Here is a 22,625-nt window from a genome sequence, read left to right on the forward strand (position 1 = left end):
TACGGCCAATCAGTAACTTTTATTCTGCCATGTTCTGCCTGCCTTTCAATCACGACATTGGTTTAAGTTCCCGTTCGACCAGTCATAGTTGGCCGTGAAAGAGTGACGTACAGGAAGTAAAGGCTTAAAAAACTATCAGAAAAAAATCTAGAAAAATCGATAAAGTTGACTTTTCTGCCTCGTTTTCGCTGAGATAACTTAGGAAGAAAATATCCATTAATGGCTGCTCCCTATATAACTTGAGTGAAAACAGTTCCACCCCTTATCAAATTTAAAGGGGGCGATTTTACAGAGAAGCCATTGTTCGCGGAAGGGGTAAGGCCGTTGGACAGTGGTCGCTGCTGAGTCGCCGGATTTGTTCCGCGATAATTTTTAACCAAATCGAGTTAAGGTAACGGTTTTCTCGGAAACTTCAAGTGTATAATCGACCGGACAAAGTGTGGACTAGGAAATAAATAAGTTAAAACCGAAATAAATATCTTTTAAAGTACAAAAATGAACGGCGGGGGTGCCTATGGCGCGGGAAGAGCTGGTGTCCCCTTTGACCCCGTAACTTTTGTGCAAAGACCGCAAGTTATTTTGAGACTATTATGCTGGGTAAGAAACGTTTTATGCTATAATTAAACTAATAATTTAATATTATAAAATCTAACAATCGTTGAGAAGTATTATAAGGTTTATAAATTAAGCCTTGGTCAAGTTGACCTTTGGCCTATGGCCGCCGCTATCGCTATCGGTTTCCTAAATTGTTAAGCCTTGTTAGGCTTAGGCCTAAGCCGCCTATTTTGCATATCATTAATTATTGTCGCTTTTTATTTTAATAGTTATTCGCCGTTGTTGTCTTCGGTTGCATTTCCTCTGAAGGTTGGCTTGATGATCAATGCCAATTTAACAAAGATTCTCACGCCTGTAACATGGGTGTGGGTGTCGGAGTTATAGCGTTCTTGGCCAGTATCGCTCTACTCGTTCTCGAAGCCATGTTTGATAATTTGTCCAGCATTAAACTACGAAGACGAGCCGTCATTGGAGATATGGCTTTCTCTGGTTAGTAATTAAATTTACTTTAATTTCCATTAAATTAATACATAAATTTTTATTTAAAATACATGTGTGACTAATGTAACATAACCTTGTTTTTTATGTGTTTGTGTTGCAGGTTTCTGGGCATTCATGTGGTTTGTCACTTTTTGCTACCTCTCAGATGCGTGGCGAAAATCTGAAATGAGCCTTGATGGTTTTGGAGTAAGCAACATTCGCGCGTCAATTGCATTTAGCTTTTTCTCCATCTTCACTTGGGTAAGTCTATTTTTTGGTCTATTTTTGAAACCTCAGTGTTGTTGCAATGTTATTATTGTTATTGGTTTGCTTGAGTTTGGTTTGGTTTGGTTTTTCTCAAACACATTTCCTTTGGTGTTGTTTTTGGCCTATTTTTGATCTATTTTGGCTTTTAAGCACTTTGTTTGAAATTTGGGAATTGTTTGGCATACATTGTATTTGAATTTACTCGGTAATGTGTAAACTAGATATTAATAGTTAGTAACTTTATGTATAAGATTGAAAATTTAAGTGATAGTTTTAGTTTAAGTAGAGTTTAATTGGGGTTTTAATTATAAAACAAAGTGAGGTTAAAGTTCATAGATGAAATAGTTGTAGGGTTGCCGGTAATTTTTTATTAGAGTATTTCATGTTTGGTACTGAATTATCTATTAAATTGCATTTTAATTAACTGGCAACACTTTTTTGCAAAGTGAATTGAAGTTAGAACGGATTGGTGTGACTAGGAGTATTTATACCATTTGCAACAGGAGTTGAGGCTGCTTGGTACTGCATTTTGTCTGCCAAGTAGCCTGGTCTCCTGGTTTAGATGGTATCAATCCTCCTTGTCTGAAAACCCAAGTCAGGGAGTAGTAGTTTTCAGTCTAGGAGGGTTCATACTTTTTAAACCAGGAGGTCTGATATTTTACTCTCCCGCGGAGTTTGGCTACCTCTAACACCTGAAGCTTTGGCCTCCTAGTGTAAATGGTATGAATCCTCCTAGTCTGAAAACGATGTATATGGTATGGGGTTTTAGTGGAGGAAATTTCTGGAGTTTGGGTGGATTGATTATCTTTTTATTCATAATAAAATTAAGATTAGTTTTATTGAAATTATGTATATAATTTTTAAATATATTGGTAACACTTGACTAGTTTAGTTTAGACCTTTAAAAATAAGCAAAAATGTGTTAAAGGTTGAAGTTTTTTAATTCCTGGCACTGCTTGGTTGCTTGCAATGGGGACTTGGCAAAGTTTGCAACTTTGCAAGTATTTCACGATGCTAGCCTGCTAGGTGCCAAAAAAACATACCAGGGGGAGGGGCTTCAATAGCTTTTGGTAAAAGAGTCCACATACCATAATGGCGCTGGGGGTGGAGCTAAGCCAGAATTGCCAAGTCCCTCTTTAGTTGTAGCATAAGTTTATAAGATATATTCCATAAGTATTACACTTCCTATACTTCGTAATACTGAGAGCTAGTCATAGAACGCCGTCAGAATTGATTATAGTCGGTTAATTTTGTAGTCCATCTTCTTATTTAGTCAGTGTTAAGCCTTTGACAGCGCCAAAATCAGGCGTATGTCACTTAAAAATTACAAGCTCTTAGTAACCAGTGACAAACTTATGGGGAACATATCTTATTAACTTATGGTTTAAGTGCGTAGATTTGTCCTTGATATTTCAACCTTGACCCCTGCTTTGCAATACCTCCATGTACCCGCACAATTTCATGTACCCAATTACGGACCTGATCTAAATAAACAAATAAACAAACATACTGGTATTGAAAAGGCGGGTTGCGTATTCTTCGCATTCCAACGTTACCGACAAGGGGCAGAAGCGGCATTTGCTCCAAGCTACGAGGCGGATCCGCACGCTATTCCAGGCGGTTCTCCTTACTCCAGCTACCCAGGTGGTACCGACATGAACGAGACTTACCAAGAGCCCCCTTTCAATAGCGGTAACCAACAAACGGAAAAAGTACCCTCTGGAATTTCAAATTTCCAGGCCCCTGCCTATTGAGTACTACGCTGTCGATTGGGGGGATTGTGACGTAAAAGTCTTAAATTATTAATTAATTAAATCTGTACTATTGTCGCAGTGATTTTAAAATTACTTAAGCCTATTTCAGACGATGCAAAAAAAAACATTTTTATGTTCAATTAGATCAGTTCAAAATAATTCAGATTGCATCATATTACCGATCTAATTGAGTTGTATTATCTGAAATGGATGATGGGAAATTTAGTTTTATTTCACTGGGGTTTGTAGTGCCTGTTTCTGAAGATGTAACAATGCAGTATAAGCTTAAATGACGAAAGATTAATGGGGGAGCTTTTATTGAATGTTAACTTAACAAGGCCTCGCTTGAAATTGCTTATTTTTCAATTAGTCTACGGTTTTATTTAATTATTTAATTATTTAATTAACATTGAGGTTGAAGTGAATCTCAGAGCAGTATTCTTAATTTTTGAGTCTCAAAATACAGTAGTTTTTGTTTGAATTCGTTTTTCGAAGAAAATTGGTTAAAATTCCGAAGATTTTTAGTTTTAAAGCCTTAAAGTTTTAAGGTTCGAGGAGTATTGGTTTGAACCTTTCAGGGTGGCAGGCTGGGAATTAAATTTAGTTTGCGGACGTTTTTATCTAATTAACATTGAGATTGAAATGAATCTCAGAACAGTATTCTTAATTATTTTTTTGAGAGGCTCAATATACAGTAGTCTTTTTTCGTTTGAATTCGTTTTCAAAGAAAATTCTTTAAAAATTCGGTATTTTTTAGTTTTTAACCCTTCAGAGTTTTAAGGTTAAAGAAGTATTGGTCTGAACCTTTCAGGCTGGCAGGCTGGACATTAAATTTTTTTTAGACGATCTTTTTATAAAACAATTTAGTTGAACTTAATTTCAATCGAGGCCAGTTTAAGAAATAAATACTGCGCACATGAATTGTTTGAGTTAAAGGAATGGGGCTTAGACGTACATAAAAAAAATTGTATTAACGTAAAACGTATTACCAGTAAACGTTAGGTTAGGCCGAAACAAAATCGTTAGTGTTTTTAATTGCCTTATTAATAAGCTTAAGATAAAAAATAAATAAACATTAGTAAATACACACGGAATAAATAAACAAATGTCAGTGCTATGTTTAATAAATATAAACAGTACCGCAAAATCTTAATCATAAACAAATATTAAATAAACAACCACGCGTATACTTAGGGTGTTTAAATATTTATGTCTTGAAAGAAAAATATATAAAACTTAACGGGCCTAAAAAATAGTAAATAAGCAAACAAACAAACAAGCAACTGAATGTTTAAATTTTTAAAAAGAATTGTAATTTTTTGGAATTCACCCGTTAGCTACGTATTAGATACCAACTGTTAGATTAAAAATTAGTTTAAATAAACGTAAATGGGAATGATATCAACAACGCGAAGGATTATATAAAAAAATAATTTGGCAATAATTAAGATACTTAAAATATTTAAACAAAAAGTAGGTGTAGTAGCATTATCTCTCGTTATTTTAACTAATTTTGGTATAAAGGCAATTTTTGCCGGTGAAATTGGGCCTTGGCGTTTTTGAATTAGGCTTAACATCAAATTGAGGCAAAATACGACAAATTTTAAATGACGATTTTAATCGGTATGCATTTTTTAAATGTTCATTTAACTGTGATTTCCAATGGCATTTAGTTAATTTATTAACATAAGTCTAACGACAATTAATTTTAAGACATTTTTGAACATAAGTTCCATAGATCTGAGCAGAATTTGTCCTAAATGGTCTTAAATTGAAGCTATAATTAAAATTAAGGCTAAACCCAATTTCTTAAATATTAACATTAGTTAATTAAATAACTAACATATATTTCCAAAACTTATCATTTAATTTAAAACTAACAACAAAAAAACAAACTAAAAAATTCATTTTCATCTGTATATAATACCATTATAATTATATTGGGCAATTAAAAAATAAAAATTAATTGCCTGTAAACAAACAAACAAACAACTAAATATCACATATTATAAAAAACAAATTTCAGTAGACGCGTTTTTCAAAACAAATCTTTACCCATAACCATAATTCCCCCGCAAACCATTATCTTTTATAAATAAATATAAGCCATTAACGCCATCCCTTAATTTTAATTAAATCCCATAGCAATATATACGTTAATTAATTAATTAGTTTGTTTTTAATTAATCGAGGGAAAAACAACTTAAAAACACTTTGTGATATAAATATATTCGTAGAAAATCTTCGTAAATGTCTAACAGCGTTTAATAATAGTGCACACCGTTATTAAATTTAATTTCAGCAGCTTTTAATTTAATTTAATTGAGATTGAAATTGCTAACAGGAAAGGTCAGAGGTCAGGTTAGGCTTAGGGTAATTTCCGTACTACCCCCTGCCTTTAGCTGTATTGGCTCAGATCGAACTTATACTCTACAGTTTAGAGATTGTTAACTAGTCAATTTTAACCCAATATCATTTAATTTAATCAGCATTAATTCCGTATTTAAATATTTTTTGAGCTTAACGTTACAACAAAAAGTCCCTTATTATAAAAATCGCGTTTTAGTAGTCAGTCTGTGTCCTAAAAACTACTTGTAGACTTGTAGTAGCCAATTTTTAAACCAAATATATTTAATTTTAATTAAAACTATATACCCCTAAGAAATATATAAAATAAACTACAGTGATAGTGTTTTAATATCATTAGGCCTATCCATTATGGTAATAGACCCGCTTACAAATGTTACGCAAAACGGGCTTACTACGGTGTGGTATTTGTTCCTGAGTCAAAAATTTTTATTTTAATTGTATGCCATTTTAAAAAAGAAGAAAATGAACGAATTAGATAAATTTAAACACTCCCTTAATTAACTTAATTAATCCCCAAAGATTTTTAGAGAAATAGACTAGTTTCCCGCCAAAAAATCGCCCCTAGCGGCCTAGCCATAATAGGCTATAGCGTCGTCTGCTTCTAGAGTTGCGTTTTTTTACGATTGCGGTGTGGAATTAGTACTTATTAATTAATTTGATGGAGAAATTAACCTTAAATCGTTGATTTAAACACGATTAGGCCCTATTTTATAGCAGACGACAATTATAGCCGTTATGGAATGGTTGGGGTGATTTTTGAATATGAAGACAAGGCCTATGTAGTACTTACTTCCATTAACCCTAAATCGTTATTTAAGCCTAAATTAACGTATTAGATAAAATATTTTTTTTATCAAGACGAAACATGACCCTCTCGCGTGTTCCAATTTGATAAAAAAAATATTAATATTATAAATTAAATACGTTTATTTTATTTTAATTTAAATGCAATTAAATTAATTATGAAAAAATTGAAAAACAAAATACAAGAAAAAAGGTGTTCAAGTCTTTGATAGTACCGACGTATCTTCTAATAAACAAAGTTAGTAAACAAATAAACACAAAGGTTATTTAATGTCAATTTTCAAAAAAAAAAAGGTAAACAAAGCAAACCTAATGTTATAATAAATAAAACAAAAGTGGTATTTAGTAGAAATATTTTCAAATAAAAGAAAAATAAAAATAAACAAAAGGTTATTGGAAAATTTTTGGCGACATAATTACCACGTAATATTAATTAAAAACACTTTGAAAAAAAAAATGTTTGAAAAAAAAATAAATAAAAATGAAATGAACTTGGCTGGTTTGTAAATTTAGAAAAAACAAAAAAATACAAAAATACGCAAAAAGTCGTAAATATTTATTGGTCAAAACAAGCAGACAAACAAATAAAATGTGTGTATATATTTGGTGTATAAAAAAACAAGAAATTTAAATAAGATATTTAAAAGAAATTAAATACAGATCAAATTTCAGTTCACAAAAATAAATAAATTACAAAGAAATATTCACATTTTTAATTTCACTATAATTATAATTTTATATTATTTTCAATATTTCCTATTTTTAATTTTATAAAATGTAAATTACTAAATTTATTTAATTAATTAATCTAGAATATATTATTACTATTTTTAATTTCAGTTTTCCAATGAAACTTTTGATTGGTTAATGAACTCCGATCCTTATTAACCAATTAACTGTTTCATTGATTAATTAACTAAATTAATAATAAATTAAACAATTATCATTTTTTTGTTTGATATATTTAATAATAAAAACCAAATCAAATTAGTGAAATTTGCCAAAAAAAAAAAAAAAAAACTTGAACATTCCCATAAAGTTAACAATTACAAAAAAAATAAATTTAATAAACTCTATTAATTAAAATATAGGGTTTTACAAGAAATATTAATTAAAAAATCTGGTAAATAATATTTGAAATGAGATGAACCAAAAATACAAATCCCCATAAAACAAAGAAACAAACAAATTGAAAATTGTGTTGATTTTTCTGTGATGTTTATAGATATATTCTAGTCATCAATAAAAACTTAAAAAATAATAAAAAAAAATTATTCTAATTTTTATTTGATTTTTACAGAACAAAATAATTTTTGGAAATTCGTTTATTAAATTAATGAAAGGACAACAGAAAAAAGTGAGTAAATCAATTTCGGTATCTTTACCTTTTACTAGCTTTAAATACCGGGCCATAATTTTAAAGGGAATATTACCTTTGTTGCTCAAAGGCTCAGGAATATTTTAAATTTATTTTTCATTATTTGATTATATTTAATATTTTTTTTTGTCAGTAAGGTTATCTCACCGAAAATGTATTTAAAGGTAACATTCCTTGTAAAATTACCATTACACTTTAAAGGGGATATTACCTTTTTGCTAAAAGGCGCGCAAATTCTTTTTCGCTATTTAATTTTTTTGCCAGTAAGATTATCTTAACAAAAATGTATTTAAAGGTAGCATTCCCTTTAAAATCCCCGTTAAATATTAAAGGGAATATTACCTTTCGCTCGAAGACTCGCAAATTCCTTTTCACTATTTGATTTAATTTTAATTTTTTGTCAGTAAGGTTATCTTACCTAAAGGGTATTTAAAGGTAGCATTCCCTTTAAAATCGCCGTTAAATTTTAAAGGGAATATTACCTTTTTGCTCAAATGCTCCGATTTTTTTTTTCGAATTATCTTTTCTCTAGATATTTTATTCAATTTAAATTTTAGCAATGTGTATTTAAAGATAAAATTCCCATTAGAATTTAGCATTCACGGTACTGTAAGCTAAAGTAACTGTATATGTTTGCGAAGGGGTGGATGTACATCGTACGCACTAAACATAGCTTTAGGGGGCGTTTCCAGTTTTTACTTCTAAAATATTGTAATTCGAGAATGTTTCAAGTTAAGATTTACAATGTTTTTACCGTTCCGTTATAACTTCCAAGTCCATAGTATTACACCCCCAACTCTCTCTCTCAGCAAATATTATTGACGGGTGGGTACAGCAGCTAGGGACTCAGAAGTGCTTTAATATGTCCGGTCCGGTGTATGAAATTATTGATTAACTGGGCTTTATGACCAAACGACGACAGTTTTGGGGTCAATCTTTCTATTCTTTCTTGCCTATAACCAGAAGGGGATAATAGAAGAAGTGTGACACTCTGTAGAAGTCTTCTTAATACTTTAGTTATGAAATTACATGATTCTTCCCGGGATCATGGCACCATTTTTGTTAATTTGCTCAAACTTAATTCAGATGGGTATATAACAATCGCACCGTGATAGGGTGAATCCTAAAATTACTGTTTGGTATTTACTAAATCCCCAGCAATCAATTAATCCACAAACCTTGATTGTCTTGACGTGATGGGACATAAATCCTGCCTTGGTTGGCAAATCGTTAAGCAGCGCTAATTAGTAATGATGAGAATTGAAATATTTTCATGGCGTATGTGATTCGGTTTATAATAAATCTTAATTCTGATGTTGGGGGAAGAATCATGTTGCAATTACCCCTTCCCGCTTTGTGCTGGTACACTTCTCTCCAAGAAGAGAAGTATTATACACTTCTGGCATAAGCTAGTTTATTCCGAAATTTTTACTGACTGGTTGGATGCCTTTCAGTTTGATTTGTATTGTATTATATTACTGGCTAGGTTTGCATTTTGGGCCGTTGCTAAAGGTTAAACTGTTTTGGCCTATTTTAGATCTATTTTTTGTTCTTTATAGTGCAGTTTCGTTTGAGAAAAATAGCTTTGATCACGCGAAGTGACCATATTTGAGTGACACAGTTCCATTTTAGTTTGTGTTATTGAAGAGTAAAGGGTTTTAGGAACCAACAAGAATACATACCGCTATAATAGGAATCATTGTGAATCCCATGTTAATTTCTATGAATTCGGGTTTTGTGGGTATACCGGGCTTGAGAAATTACTACACGTGAGGTCACTCCTATTATTAATTCTGACGTCATTTGGTGTGATGTATATGGTCCAGGGAAATTAAATGGGACTTCTAGTATTGTAAAATACTTGCGTAGGGCTTAGTTATGGCTTGCTCACCTTGTTTTAAATCGACAGTCTCTTTAAAACAAGGTGAGCAAGCCATAACTAAGCCCTACCAAAAAAACAAAGGAACTAGTCTCTTTGAAACAAGGGGAGCAAGCCATAACTAAGCCCTACCAAAAAAAAGTCAAAGGGCCTAGTCTCTTTGAAACAAGGGGAGCAAGCCATAACTAAACCCTCCCAAAAACGTCAAAGGGACTAGTCTCCTTGAAACAAGGGGAGCAAGCCATAACTAAGCCCTACCAGAAAAAGTCAAAGGGACTAGTATCTTTGAAACAAGGGGAGCAAGCCATAACTAAGCCCTACCAAAAAAGTCAAAGGGACTAGTCTCTGTGAAACAAGGGGAGCAAGCCATAACTAAGCCCTACCAAAAAAAAACAAAGGGACGAGTCTCCTTGAAACAAGGGGAGCAAGCCATAACTAAGCCCTACCAAAAAAAAAGTCGAAGGGACTAGTATCTTTGAAACAAGAGGAGCAAGCCATAACTAAACCCTCCCAAAAAAGTTGAAGGGACAGATTGAAAGAAAAAGCCAGTATTTATTTTATTTCTGATACTCCAATCTCCAAAAGGCACACACATAATTCCGTAGGAACATTATTTTTTAAATATTTCCAGCACCATTTTGGTTTAGAATAAATTTAGATTTTATCTTTTTTAAGGATAAAACATATTTATGCGTAAAATATCACTTAGTTTCTCCCCAAATTCTACTTCCCCTTTGTATAATATATACTTTTATTTAATATAAAGTTTATAAACATTACAAAAACAGTAAATCACATACAAAAGATAGAAAAAAGACGGTAACGGTAACGGTAACATTTAAACTAATCTACTGTTAAAAAAGTGTTAAAAAGGCACAATGATGGTTCGTTAATGGGTTTTGGTTTAAGTTGAATTTGAGATCAGCTGTTAGTTATTTTATTTTGTTTTTTTTTGATTATAAAAAGATGTTTTGACGTAACGTGAAAGTTCAAAGTTCAAAGTAGGCTTAACATTACAAATGTAAATGTTGCTATGATTTTTAATGTTTATTTACATTTTAAAATATTAATTATGCTTTTAATGATCGAGTAGCTTTATTATTTATTTCTTTCTTTATAAAAGCGTAGCTATTTTTAAATTTTCTCTGATGATTGTATCCATTACAACTTGAAAGACAACTTGAACGTTACTCGTGTCGGTTGCGGTTGTAAAATGAGGGTAAACTACTTTAGCTGGATTGCGATTTTGAGATTGAAATTTGTGTTGAACAAATAAGGCACCATTATCAACGTCATAATCTGGACCTAATTAATTATTTAATTAATTAATTAATTTTGTTGGTAATTAATTAATTAATTAATTAAAAATTAATAATTAATAGAAAGAAACCTTTATAATCACTAAGATAAAATCTCAAATGACGTCCGGAATATAGAATTTTTTCTCTAAACAAATCCAGTTTGTTTAGAAAAAGAATCTAAAATGAGTGTTTAATTAATTAGTTTAATTTAATTTTAAACTAATTTAATTAAACCGTATTTAGACAAACCATTGAAGTATTTTGAAAGAAGACGTTATTGCAAATGCTGGAAAAAAGCTGTAAACTATCTTGCAAACGATTCTAAATTTATATAAGATAGATTAATTAATTTATATAAGAAAGATTAATTAATTTATATAAGATAGATTAATTAATTTATATAAGATAGATTAATTAATTTATATAAGATAGATTAATTAATTTATATAAGATTAATTAATTAATTTATATAAGATTAATTAATTAATTTATATAAGATAGATTAATTAATTTATATAAGATAGATTAATTAATTTATATAAGATAGATTAATTAATTTATATAAGATAGATTAATTAATTTATATAAGATAGATTAATTAATTTATATAAGATAGATTAATTAATTTATATAAGATTAATTAATTAATTTAATTAAGATTAAAGTGTTATGCATACAATGGATGGATCCTCTTGTAACACCATATCATAGCTACTTAAAGCCACGACAAAAAGTAACGCTCTGACATCATCAAAACATTGAATCCATTTCCTCCTTTCCGACCTCTGACCCCCAACATCAAACATTCTAAATATGACGTCATTAATCTTAAAATGCGTCTCAATTATGCCCAAAGTCCGAACACGGGCTCTTAAAACATCCGTAGGGGTTGGCATATATTTTTCAGAACATAAACGTTCCATATTTTCAAACAAACTAAATTAATTTTAAAGAAAAAACAAAAAACATAATTAGATTAATTAATTTAACTTAAACTTAATTAATAAGGTATCTTACTAAATTGCTGAATCATTAAGCTCATATTCGTAACCCCTTGCAACCGTTAATCTAACTCCTTTATCGTTCCATAATTTTTTTAACGCATTTGAAATGAAACCCAATATAACAAAATCTTCATCAAAACAACAATGACAGGCTAATATGGATTGTGCGTGAAACTGTTGATAGATTGGCATTAATAATTAATTATTAATGATTAATGGCAAAATTAAAAAGTAAGTAAATAAATAAATAGACAAACTTTGTTTTTGGGGTTTTCCAAATTAATTCTCAATAATCCCATGCCATTTAAAACATATTTCATAGAACTAACGAGATTATCTAAAACTGTAGGCTATAAACGAACATATTAGAATATTTTTAAGGTTTAAGACAATTGTTCTAAGTCTTACACGGAAGCTTTTTAATTCCTCCTCGGTAAAACCATCATTATGTATTATTTTCATTTGTTTAACTAAAGTACTTTTCCCACTTTCTCCCGCCCCTAAAAGGACCCAAATTAACTTAATTTGAACTTAAATTAAGAAGGGATGTTAGATAACTTACCCAAAAGTAATATTTTAATGACATTTCTCTCTTGTTTGGCTAATTCAGTCAACTGTCTATCGATTTGTTCACTACGTATTCTAGCTTTACGCTCTTCATCATCAAGGCTGAGACATGTACCCATACTCCATAACTTACAAACATCAGATTTAAAAGTTCACTGCTCTTTTAAAAGCAAATTTTAAAATTAGATCGTAATATTTTTTGAATTTTCCTGCAAAGATTAGAATCTTCGGGGCAATATGCTTCAAACTTCCCATTAAATCCAACCAAGGCTTAAGTTAAAATTTGCCTTAAAACAGTTTAACACGTTTTAAATGGAGAAATTAGTTTAAACTTACCATATATTATGACTCTTTAATGTTTAGAATTATTTTAAAACTTAATTTTCTTTTAAAAATATGTTAAAATTACTTAAAAACATTAAAATTATCGAGGAAGCCAAGTATACAAAACCCCATGGCTGTCACTGCTCGTTTTCGAAATGCGATTGGCCGATTATATTCAAAAGGACGCTCTCCTATTTCGGCCAATCATAGAGTGTTCTCTTGAGACGTCACAGCGCCGACTCCGCAGAAAAGCGCCGGCAAGTGCAACTTCGTTTGTCCGTTGAGACTTGAAGGAACGGTTGAAGTTAAACTAATTTTGGTTATTAATTAAAAGGTTTTAAGTCTTAAAATTGATGAAATTAATATGATGATGTATGGACGCCATTTCTACTAGTACGTCAACAAAGGTCAACGCCACTGTGACTTCATCATCGACTTCAAGTGGTATAACCTTGGTTCTAAAGCCGCCGTCCCCACCAATATTGCACTCGCACTACCGCCTAATCATGTTGGCACTATCAGAGGACTCTACCATTTCCTGGAACGAGGCATCCATATCGGAGGTGGTATCATAGATGAGGATTATAGAGGCGATGTGAAGGTCATCCTATACAACCTCTTATTTATTTATTTATTTATTTGGACTAGCAACGTACATGCAAGCCTTAGGCTTTTGTGGTACGGACGGAATGATTTGAATTTTGACATGAGAAATTGAGAATAGTAGACAAATATTAGAAATTAAATGAACAGTGCATATGTATAATTAAATAAAGATTTTAAACAGGAGGATAGCAAACAGATTTTAAGATTAATTAAAGGTTTTAAACATGAGTTTGGTAACGATTATAAAATGAGACAGTAAACAATAATTAAGATCTAAGTGAACAAAGTGCTTATAGGTAATTAGTTAATAATTTGACTTGAGAATAGTAAACAAATATTGAGAATTTAAGGTGACCAAGCGCTTGAGGGGATTTAATTAACTGATTGTTACTCCTATATTTCGGGGTCCCACAGAAGAGACTACCCACCTCGACTCAACAGACCGGGCTGACCGGGGCTTTGGCTCCTCGGACCACGATACCGGGATCTACAAATAACGACTTCTACGGATTATTGCGTCACCCATTCCTAACAAAAAAAAACAATGTATAATTTAAAAAAAAAAAAAACAAAGGAAAATTACTAATAACTAACTTATGAACATAATAACGTTGTATAAAAAAATTTTGTAAAAAAATGAACACTGTGTACTGGGCGGGCCCGCGGAATACTTCCCTATTGGCCTTTCTCTCCTAATAAAAAAAAAAAAAAAACAACCTTGGTTCAACAAAACTTGGGACTTGGTAAGCTAATTTTTTTTTCTTTGCATGATTGTGTCTTCCTACTCAAAATTCGTTGTCCATCAATTTAAAAGACAACTTAAATTGCATCTCAAAATTAGTAACGACATATACAAATTTAATTAATTGCAAGATGTATATACATAGTTTACAGGCGTGGAGGATTCATACCATTTGCACAAGGAGACCAGGCAACTTAGAGTGTAAAATAGCAGACGATTTTACACTCTAAGTCGCTTGGTCTCCTTGTGTTAATGGTAGGAATCCTCCACGCCTGTAAACTATGTATACCGATTTTTTTATTACCTCTCCGAGTGACGTATGTCACGGAGAGGTTCTAATTTCGACGTATCTGTGTGTCTGTCTGTCTGTCTGTCCGTTGTTACACCCACGTGACCGCGTTCGCAGTTTGCAAATCGGAGCAAACGTGTATTCAATTTCCAGACCGCATTTACAGTCCCGGAAATTGTATTCCACTTACACGCTATTACTCTATTGCCTGTCTAACAACTCTGTTCATTTGTCCTCCCCACATGGACACCAGTCTCAACTTACTAGCTTCGAAACACCACCATCTTCTAGTCTTTCGCCCATTTCTCATGGACACCAGTCTGTACTTACTGGCTTCTAAACACCACCACCTTCTCGTCTTTGTCCATTCCACATGGACACCAGTCCGTACTTACTGGCTTCTAAACACCACCACTTTCTCGTCTTTGTTTTTGTCCATCCCACATGGACACCAGTCTGTACTTACTGGCTTCTAAACACCATCACCTTCTCGTCTTTGTCCATTCCACATGGACACCAGTCTGTACTTACTGGCTTCTAAACACCATCACCTTCTCGTCTTTGTCCATTCCACATGGACACCAGTCTGTACACCTGGCTTCTAACCCCACCATCTTCTGGTCTTTGTTTTTGTCCATACCACATGGACACCAGTCTGTACACCTGGCTTCTAACACCACCATCATCTGGTCTTTGTTTTTGTCCATCCCACATGGACACCAGTCTGTACACCTGGCTTCTAACACCACCATCATCCTTAAGGTTAAGACATACGCGGCGATCGGCTAGGGTTACGAGAAACGTCTAGCCTTCCAATGGAGGGGTCTTCCTCCAAGGTTCACGCAATTGCGATGTTCTTATCTACAGCTGCGATTCGAATCCTTTATATACTACCTATTTCAGTAAGGCGAAGCAACCGGCGTATGCTTCATTTCAAACGCCAATATTAGTCAAGTCTCTCAAGAATGTTTAATTGTTCTTTATCAAAACGATGTAACGCTCAATAAGGCAAACAACTGACGAAGAAAATATTTAATATTAATTATATTTATTTTAATATTTAAGATAATCTTGTTTCTCAACTCAAAATTAATACGGAAAGAGTTAAAAAGCAGCTTATGTTTTTGTATGTGTGTGTCCGTCCATTGTTACACTAGTGCGTCGCGTTAGCAGTTAGCCTTGTGTTGATGTGTTAAGAAATCATACAGAACCTTAATATTCCCTTTTTCCATAATATAAAGTGAATATGTGGAAGTATTTTTCGTAATTATGATGCATTTAGTACTTCTGTAGCTTTAAAGCTCTGTTTCATTTTGATATTCCAAAGATTTTTTTTAATATTGTTATTTGAAATGGCTGTTTATATATTACTTAAGCTATACTACATCTGTATATAGAATAATCCTTGGTTTAGTGATTTCATGAAGAAAGCTAAGATCTAGACTTCGACGGGTATATTTAGTATTACCCGCAATAGGCTTAGTGAAATAAAGAGTAAATAATTGAGGCCTGAGGTGAAGTAAACTATGGGTTTTGATTTTCGTGTCTGAAATGAAGAGACATCAACGGTTCAGAGTGAGCCGAAAGTTAAATACACTCTTAAATATTCAGGGTAAGATTTTATAATAGAAGAAAAGATCATGGTGGTAATTATATTAGTAGGGCTAAGCTACAGAGTTATATTTCCTTTATGGTGCGCATTGATGACTATCAGTGCGTCTAGCTACAATTTAGCTTTGGTGTTATTTAACGTTAACATTCATGTTGGCAAACTAAGAATATTGTTGAGGTGAGACGAGATGATAGTGTTTACACTGCAAACCAGTTGTGAATGTAGCTATCAGAATATAGGGTAAACAGCTGAAGCGTATATAGACTTCATTTCCTGTTCTTTTCCCCATTGACTGATTTCCATGTGTCCAAGATTTATCCTTATTGGATGTAAAATGTCGTCTGCTTTACTGTATATTCGCTATGCTTGGAATACTGCTTCAATATTTCGTAAATTTTTACTTCAAAAAAGTGAAATAATTCCATATCTAGGTAAATAAGTTTGTAGTAGTAGACCTCTTGACTCGGAGAGGTAATATTTTGGTTTTCCCAACTTGTTGTTAATGTTTACGTCGCGTTTCATGATATTTGCCATTTGTGGGACGAACTTCAACCGCCATTAGAGGGGGTATATTTCAGTATTAAAATAAATTGTGTGACGTCGTGATACCAAGTCAGGGAATGGATAGGAGTTATGACTGCAAGTTCTACCATAGAAGTAGTGGTGGTAGAGAGGGGTGTAGACTGTGTATCCCTCCCTCTGGGCGGGCTCTTGTAAGAGGGGATGACACTGAGCTAAGAGATAGAAGGGTATGACGTTTGCCTACGTAGTACTGCCATTACTCTATAGACCCAAGTCCTCAAGTAAACTCTAGTATTATTACGTTTGGAACACTTTATTATTCGAACAAAGGCTTAGCTTAAGAGGGGATGACACTGAGCTAAGAGATAGAAGGGTATCACGTGTGCCTGCGTAGTACTGCCATTACTCTATAGACGCAAGTCCTCCAGCGAACTCTAGTATTATTACGTTTGGAACACTTTATTATTCGAACAAAGGCTTAGCTTATTTTAACCTCAATGCTGATATCCTAGGGTAAGGGAAGCCTGCAGAGTTAAATATCTGGTACTTGATAGTACATAGACCCGCTAAACACACTTGGGTGTCCCTTTTTCGCCGCCCTTACCACACTATTAATTCCCTTAGAAAAAGGGGTGTGAAACTACACCACCACACACAGAACCGGAAATGAATCCGATCTGTCGTTTAAGCCTTGGTCGCGCCACCTACCACCAGTACCAATAGTCCACGTTTGTATTATAATATTCGATAGGGACCTAGGCTATGCTTGAAGCGTTAGAACGTGAATTGAAAGAGTAAACCTTAACCAACGTTTGTCCCCAGCTATCCCTAACCCTAAATTGCTCGATCTTCTTTGGTGACGCTACTGATTCTCGGGGTTGATACGAGGGGGAGCTCCAATTTACTTTCTCTTTGATATGTTTCTTCAATCGATAAGATGATACCATAAGTTCATAAGATATGTTCCATCCATAAGTTTGTAATGTCTGCATGGTAACTTAGAAACTGGAGCTTGTAATTTTAAAGTGATTGAGGTAGGTCATAGATTCGAGGTAAAGCGACTGACGTACGCCTGGTGAGTGAGGCGCTGCTGTCAAAGGCCTAATTAGTAATGCCAAGAAGTGATATCTAGTTAACTAGGGAGAAGATGCCTAAGTATTTGCGCGCCATAGTCCTGCATCCCCCTTTCAAAATACAAGGGGGGGACGTAAAAGGAGGCCCCGGGCTATTTCGCAGCCTCTCCTCAGTCGGAAAATATGACTGTAATTTTCGTCATTCGCGTCGCCGCGCTGACGTGAGTTTTCAAGAACCAATGAGATGATTGCTGGTTGTAATTTAGAGGAGGCGGGGATTAACTCCGGACCTACTATACGTTTGGACTGGAGATAAAGCTAGATTATAAATGTGGAGGCGAATTTATACCTTCTCCCTAATAAACTAGATATCACTTCTTGGTGATGCAGACTAAATAGGAGCTAGATGGAACTTAAGTCCTGCAAAATTAATTAACCACCACCGAGTGTAGTAAGTACTTCAATTGACTCGCTTCCCTCGTTCTCCCTAGAACTAGTTATCTCGAGCTGTAAGTCTCATTACGAACTGTATAGGTAGTGTCATACTTATAATGGAATATTTCTTATAAACTTATGATGATACCTTTAGGGAAAATGAGAATTTATTTCTTACCAACACTGAATGTGTTTGAAAGGGTTGGGAAAGTAAAGTAAAAAAAAAGATAAATATATAAAGATAAAGATAAAAAGCGATGTTAACTTTTTCCCCGCAACTTTTATTGCATCTCTTCTGTAAGCACTAAGCTGTAATGGCGACTGGGAGATTTCAGAATATTCCCCGAGATACTTAAATTTGTTATCGGGAACCCCCTTTTTCCTTAAAAAAAGAAGGCTTTCCTGGGTTTTCTAAGTTACTTAAATGGACGCTGAATTTTTCCTTTCCTTTCCCGCTTTTCCATATCGCTTTGAGGGAAATCTTAGAGGAGAGACGTGATATGGGGTTGAAATTTCCATACATATAGGGAGCTAACAGTTCTGACCCTGAAACATCACACCCTTCTGTCTCTTACTGGAGTTTCATCCCCCCCTAACGGTTGGAAACAGTATTCTTGGCGCAAAAATGAAATACCAACCAGAGGGGGGCTGCGTGACGTCAGACTATCTCTTCCCCCTAGCCAGTTGTTAGCTCCCTATAACCAGAAGTAGGATGAGACTAGAAGTGAAAGGGCTCTAGCATTGGTAGTATAGATTCTGGCACTAGTGAAGAAATTTGAGGATTTTATGCCGCTTCCATCGCGCCTACACTAGAGAGAAAAAAATTGGTCGAGTTCCAAAAACATTTCCTACCCCCTTCCCCTCAACCTAAAGCCGCGGAACACGGACGCGGGTGCTTGAATCTAGTTCGGCCGTCTACCGCCACGAGCGTCTCACGTTTTGGAGGGAAAATTCAGAAACCGCTACCAGAGGGCCAACTATCGGTGTGTTATCAAGAATATTCACTTTCGCCAAGTGAAGAATTTGGTTACCTCCGTACTTCTAGTCCCTTATCTTACTTCTGATATAACTAGAAGTATATAGGCGGCAGCACTTACTAACTCAAATACCAAAGGTAGGGGGCGTGCGCGAGGTACTATGGGTGATTTTCATTGGTGCACATGGCCCACCAACATTACCACTCCATCTCACTTCTTCCTCTCCACCAAGAGGAAATTAATGTCAAAAATACTTCACGCATAATTTTGCATATCATTTTCTTTTAACTTTTATTTTAAACATTTTCAAAATACTTTGCATATAAATTAGGCAAATATTTGAGAAGTGAGGCGGGACTCTATGTATGCATAAGAGGGTTATTATTTCTTAATTTAAATTAAGTTACAGTGCATTTATATTAAATGTAAATTTATTTTTATGTTTTAATATAATATGAAGTTTTTGGGTTTTAATTTGAGTTTGAATATGCTTGCTACTTAAGGCTTAATTACTGCAGGTCTATTTGGTGTAGGTACATGTTTTGGGTATGGTTTAATACAGCACAGTTGTATCTGTAATACCAGGAATAAATACAGCTATAATAGGAATAATTGTGTACGTTCCATTTGCACTCAACCTATCTGGGTCAGCTTTTTTTAGCATGGGAGATATGCACGAGCGCACCATGATTCCTAGTAGCTGTATGCATTCCTAGTGATACTCATTATAGAAAATGTGATATTTTCTGAAAATTTATGGCCTCAAAAAAATCTTGAAATTGAATAGATATTGTGAGGTTTCAATAGCATATTTCTAGCGACTTTTTTGGTCCCCCAAACTCTAACAACTTACTCTTTTGTATAATTTATGATGAATTTTTTGAAAGGGTTATTTTTCCAATGAAATATTGACTTGTTAGTTTCCCCAAAAAATACTTCATATAAATTTATACAAATTTATCGGGAATTTTGTACCTTCAAATATTAGGGGGTCCATGTTTTTATTGGTTCCACCAGGAATGCATACAGCTACTAGGAATAATTGTGTATACCCATGTTAGTTTCTATGCGGGTTGAAACACGTCACGCCTATTAATATTTCAGTGAGATAGATCATATTATTCGCCATATATAATGATTAGTCTAGCTAGCTCTAACCATAAAATAAGCTGCCTATATCCATTGAGAAAAATGGCAATGCACTATGATTTTTATTAGTTTTATTTATTCCTGACTTTACTACCATCCTAGCTAATGTTTCAAACGCAAATCTTAATTTTTTTTATACTCTACTATCTCTTCAAAAAGAAATATTTGCATGAGATGAGATGAGATAGGTCGAGGCGTGAAGCCTTTGACAAAATGATGGTCCCCCGTCTCCCTTAGCTCATTTTGCTTCAAACCTTATGGCCAACCAACCCAAAGCTAGAAACCACAATAATATTTTCCTAAACTTCACTGTTGAGAGGTTATATTCGCCTTCAAGGGTACTTGACCAACACTATTTTCTTTCTTATGAGCTTTAAACATTGCGTATATCTACACCGTAGTTTTGGCAGTTGTGTACAGATACGAGGGGTTTTATTCGAAATGACTTCTTCACTTCAGGGCCGTTTTAACGAGTTGGGTATACTTTGTTAGCTAGCAAAAGTTTGCCCTGTCTTTGAAAACGAACGAGGGTCTGGTTACTTGTAGGTCCTTTATATGCGAATGACTTTTATTCAGGAACTTATTTATTAACTGAGAACGTACTTTTGTATTGAGTGGTTATTATGAGCTTGTCATCAATGTGTTCCAAATATGTTTGGTAGGATGGTTCTATGGGAAATCAATTTTGAGTTGAAAATGTACTAGGACCCTTCTTGGAACACCCAATCACGCGTCAGTAACTTGGGCATGATTAAGTGAGCTATGGATAAAGAAAAGGCACGCTAACAAGGTGGCGCCATCTGAGGACACTGAATGACGAAATTGAACAGTTTTCAAACTATAAGCCCGCGAATCTTTTAGGTGTAGTCGATGACACTTGCCCAATTAAGCTAGCAAAGCCACTATAATTAACTTAACTTAGTCTGAGCTGCCATAGAGGTGTGGCTTAATATGGCTCCTCCCCTTTCCACCAAAATGGCGGCAAATTTCACAGAGTGGAAGGCTAGTGGGGTAAGTGAGGGTTTGACGCTTAGTTGGGGAGATTTTCACCCGTTTGCCCACTCCCTATAGCTATTAAAGCAAGTTTCGACTGTGATTTAGTTTAAACCAATGCCACTAGATGTCCCTATAGTCGAGGGGTGGAGTTAACTGACCCACTAAGCTTAGCAAAGGCTAGTTTTATCTCCATCCTCGACGTTAACGAGTTCTAACCTTTGGTAAGGCAAAATTGTTGTGTAGAAGATTAGCCAGCATGCTAGGGGCGTCACAGGAGACGACAGATCTACCATATTTTTATTTTACTAAGTATCCAACCCCTCCATTTTAAGAAAGAGTTTATAGACCGTATTTTTAAGCTAGCGAAGCGATGAATTAAAGTGGTACAGCATAACGGAGCCACGACGGTGACTCTTGACTCCTTCACGTTATAGAAACGCTCTTTACTGCATGGGGGGATGTATAGCCCCAAAGCTTACCTAATGATGGTATTTACGTACCCCCCCCATCTCTTCCCGGATGCCTCAATCCTTAGCTAAGCTGCAACTACTGGCAATAGCAACCATCTTTTTGACACCACGCCCCCATCTCTTTTGCCTTATTCAGGCTACAGTGCCTCCAGGGGACTAACGCCCACGCGTCATTCTCGCTTGCCACGTAAATATCTTGACTTCTGTCGTATCAGAGAGGATATACTGTAGAGGAGTAGACAGTTAATTGTTGTTTTCTGTTCTCGTTAAATTTGCTGGAGTTATTTTCGGTTGTGTTTGTTGGTAGACACGTGATTAACTGTGTCTAAATATCACTTTCCGCCTCTATAGGTATTCGCTTATGTATTGGTAAAGGCTATAGTGTCTACTCCTCTACTGTATGTTCTCTATGGTTGAATCCTGGATCTTATAAACCATGTAGAGGGGATTGGAAAACTGTGTATAACGCTTGCAAGCCTTGTTGATGCCAAAATGAGCAAGGAGAGGTTAGGTTCTAGTTTATCAAGGTCATTTCATTGTCTCCAGTAATTATCAAGAAATAATTCATGCAAATTTTATCGCAAAAATTAATTTATGCTAAATTGGTCACCTTCATAAGTTGCTGGTCTTCTTTAAAGAATATTCTACAAAGTCCATTGTATCATCATGATCTAATTTCAGAAGGTATTGGTCTACTTTTCAATTATTTTCATTTGACTTACCAAAATTGTATATTAACACTTCGCCGATATGACTTTATACAATAGAATTACTGAAAATCGAAGCTTAAATTGTAACTTTGTTTCATTTTACCACTCCTATAAAATACATATACTTTTCCAAGAATACATACAGCTACTAGGAATAATTGCGTACCCATTATAACTCAGCGTATCCAGGCAGCTTCTTTTATGGGAAGAGGTATCTAGACTAATCATTATGCATGACGAATTTTACCCAAGCGAATAATATAACCTTGCGTACTCGCGCCTTGCACCTTGCCTTGGACCTCGCGTTGCTACTACTACCAACTGTAACATTTGAAATCGTAGTTAGAAAGACCCCATCAGA

At 34.2% G+C, this 22,625-nt stretch overlaps 3 protein-coding genes across 4 annotated transcripts in view; 2 read left to right on the top strand and 1 right to left on the bottom strand.

Moving 5' to 3' along the window:
- Window positions 1-291: 291 nt before the first annotated feature.
- Window positions 292-7,501, top strand: Syngr (synaptogyrin). Its single transcript, XM_089853813.1, has 4 exons — window positions 292-597; window positions 825-1,044; window positions 1,157-1,296; window positions 2,826-7,501. Exons 1-4 carry the CDS (start codon window positions 496-498, stop codon window positions 3,054-3,056), a joined length of 693 nt encoding a protein of 230 aa, XP_089709939.1. The 5' UTR covers window positions 292-495; the 3' UTR covers window positions 3,057-7,501.
- A 2,518-nt stretch (window positions 7,502-10,019) lies between these two features.
- On the bottom strand, window positions 10,020-12,850 carry LOC149621392 (guanine nucleotide-binding protein G(o) subunit alpha-like). 2 transcript variants are annotated; one of them, XM_089853809.1, is made up of 9 exons: window positions 12,696-12,850; window positions 12,355-12,519; window positions 12,201-12,292; window positions 12,050-12,142; window positions 11,806-11,966; window positions 11,466-11,724; window positions 11,038-11,109; window positions 10,878-10,965; window positions 10,020-10,792 (listed from the first exon to the last, which is right to left on the bottom strand). In XM_089853809.1, the coding sequence occupies exons 2-9, from the start codon at window positions 12,476-12,478 to the stop codon at window positions 10,602-10,604; spliced, it is 1,080 nt and encodes a 359-aa protein (XP_089709935.1). In that variant the 5' UTR covers window positions 12,479-12,519; window positions 12,696-12,850; the 3' UTR covers window positions 10,020-10,601. The 2 variants fall into 2 exon arrangements, with proteins under 2 accessions (XP_089709935.1, XP_089709936.1); XM_089853810.1 differs by having other exon boundaries at window positions 12,355-12,514; window positions 12,696-12,816.
- An 803-nt stretch (window positions 12,851-13,653) lies between these two features.
- The window catches only part of LOC149621393 (beta-1,4-galactosyltransferase galt-1-like), an 81,068-nt gene continuing 72,096 nt past the window's right edge, over window positions 13,654-22,625 (top strand). The window contains exon 1 of the mRNA XM_089853811.1: window positions 13,654-14,032. The gene's annotated coding sequence lies outside the window, so the exon portion shown is untranslated. The remainder of the gene's footprint in view (window positions 14,033-22,625) is intronic.

Source organism: Phalangium opilio, unplaced genomic scaffold (genome assembly GCF_054372755.1).
Source record: "Phalangium opilio isolate 3A_F unplaced genomic scaffold, DU_Popi_V2 ptg000206l_1, whole genome shotgun sequence".
NCBI classification, from domain to species: Eukaryota; Metazoa; Arthropoda; class Arachnida; order Opiliones; family Phalangiidae; genus Phalangium; species Phalangium opilio.

Bases quoted from the DNA above. Each gene is read 5' to 3' on its own strand.
- Syngr (XM_089853813.1), top strand. From the start codon at position 496: ATGAACGGCGGGGGTGCCTATGGCGCGGGAAGAGCTGGTGTCCCCTTT. The intron at 1,045-1,156 runs GTTAGTAATTAA...TTTGTGTTGCAG, and splicing joins TGGAGATATGGCTTTCTCTG to GTTTCTGGGCATTCATGTGG. The intron at 1,297-2,825 runs GTAAGTCTATTT...GGTATTGAAAAG, and splicing joins TTTTCTCCATCTTCACTTGG to GCGGGTTGCGTATTCTTCGC.
- LOC149621392 (XM_089853809.1), bottom strand. From the start codon at position 12,478: ATGGGTACATGTCTCAGCCTTGATGATGAAGAGCGTAAAGCTAGAATA. The intron at 11,725-11,805 runs GTAAGATACCTT...AAATTAATTTAG, and splicing joins CTTAATGATTCAGCAATTTA to TTTGTTTGAAAATATGGAAC. The intron at 10,966-11,037 runs GTTTGTCTAAAT...CACTCATTTTAG, and splicing joins TCTTTCAAAATACTTCAATG to ATTCTTTTTCTAAACAAACT.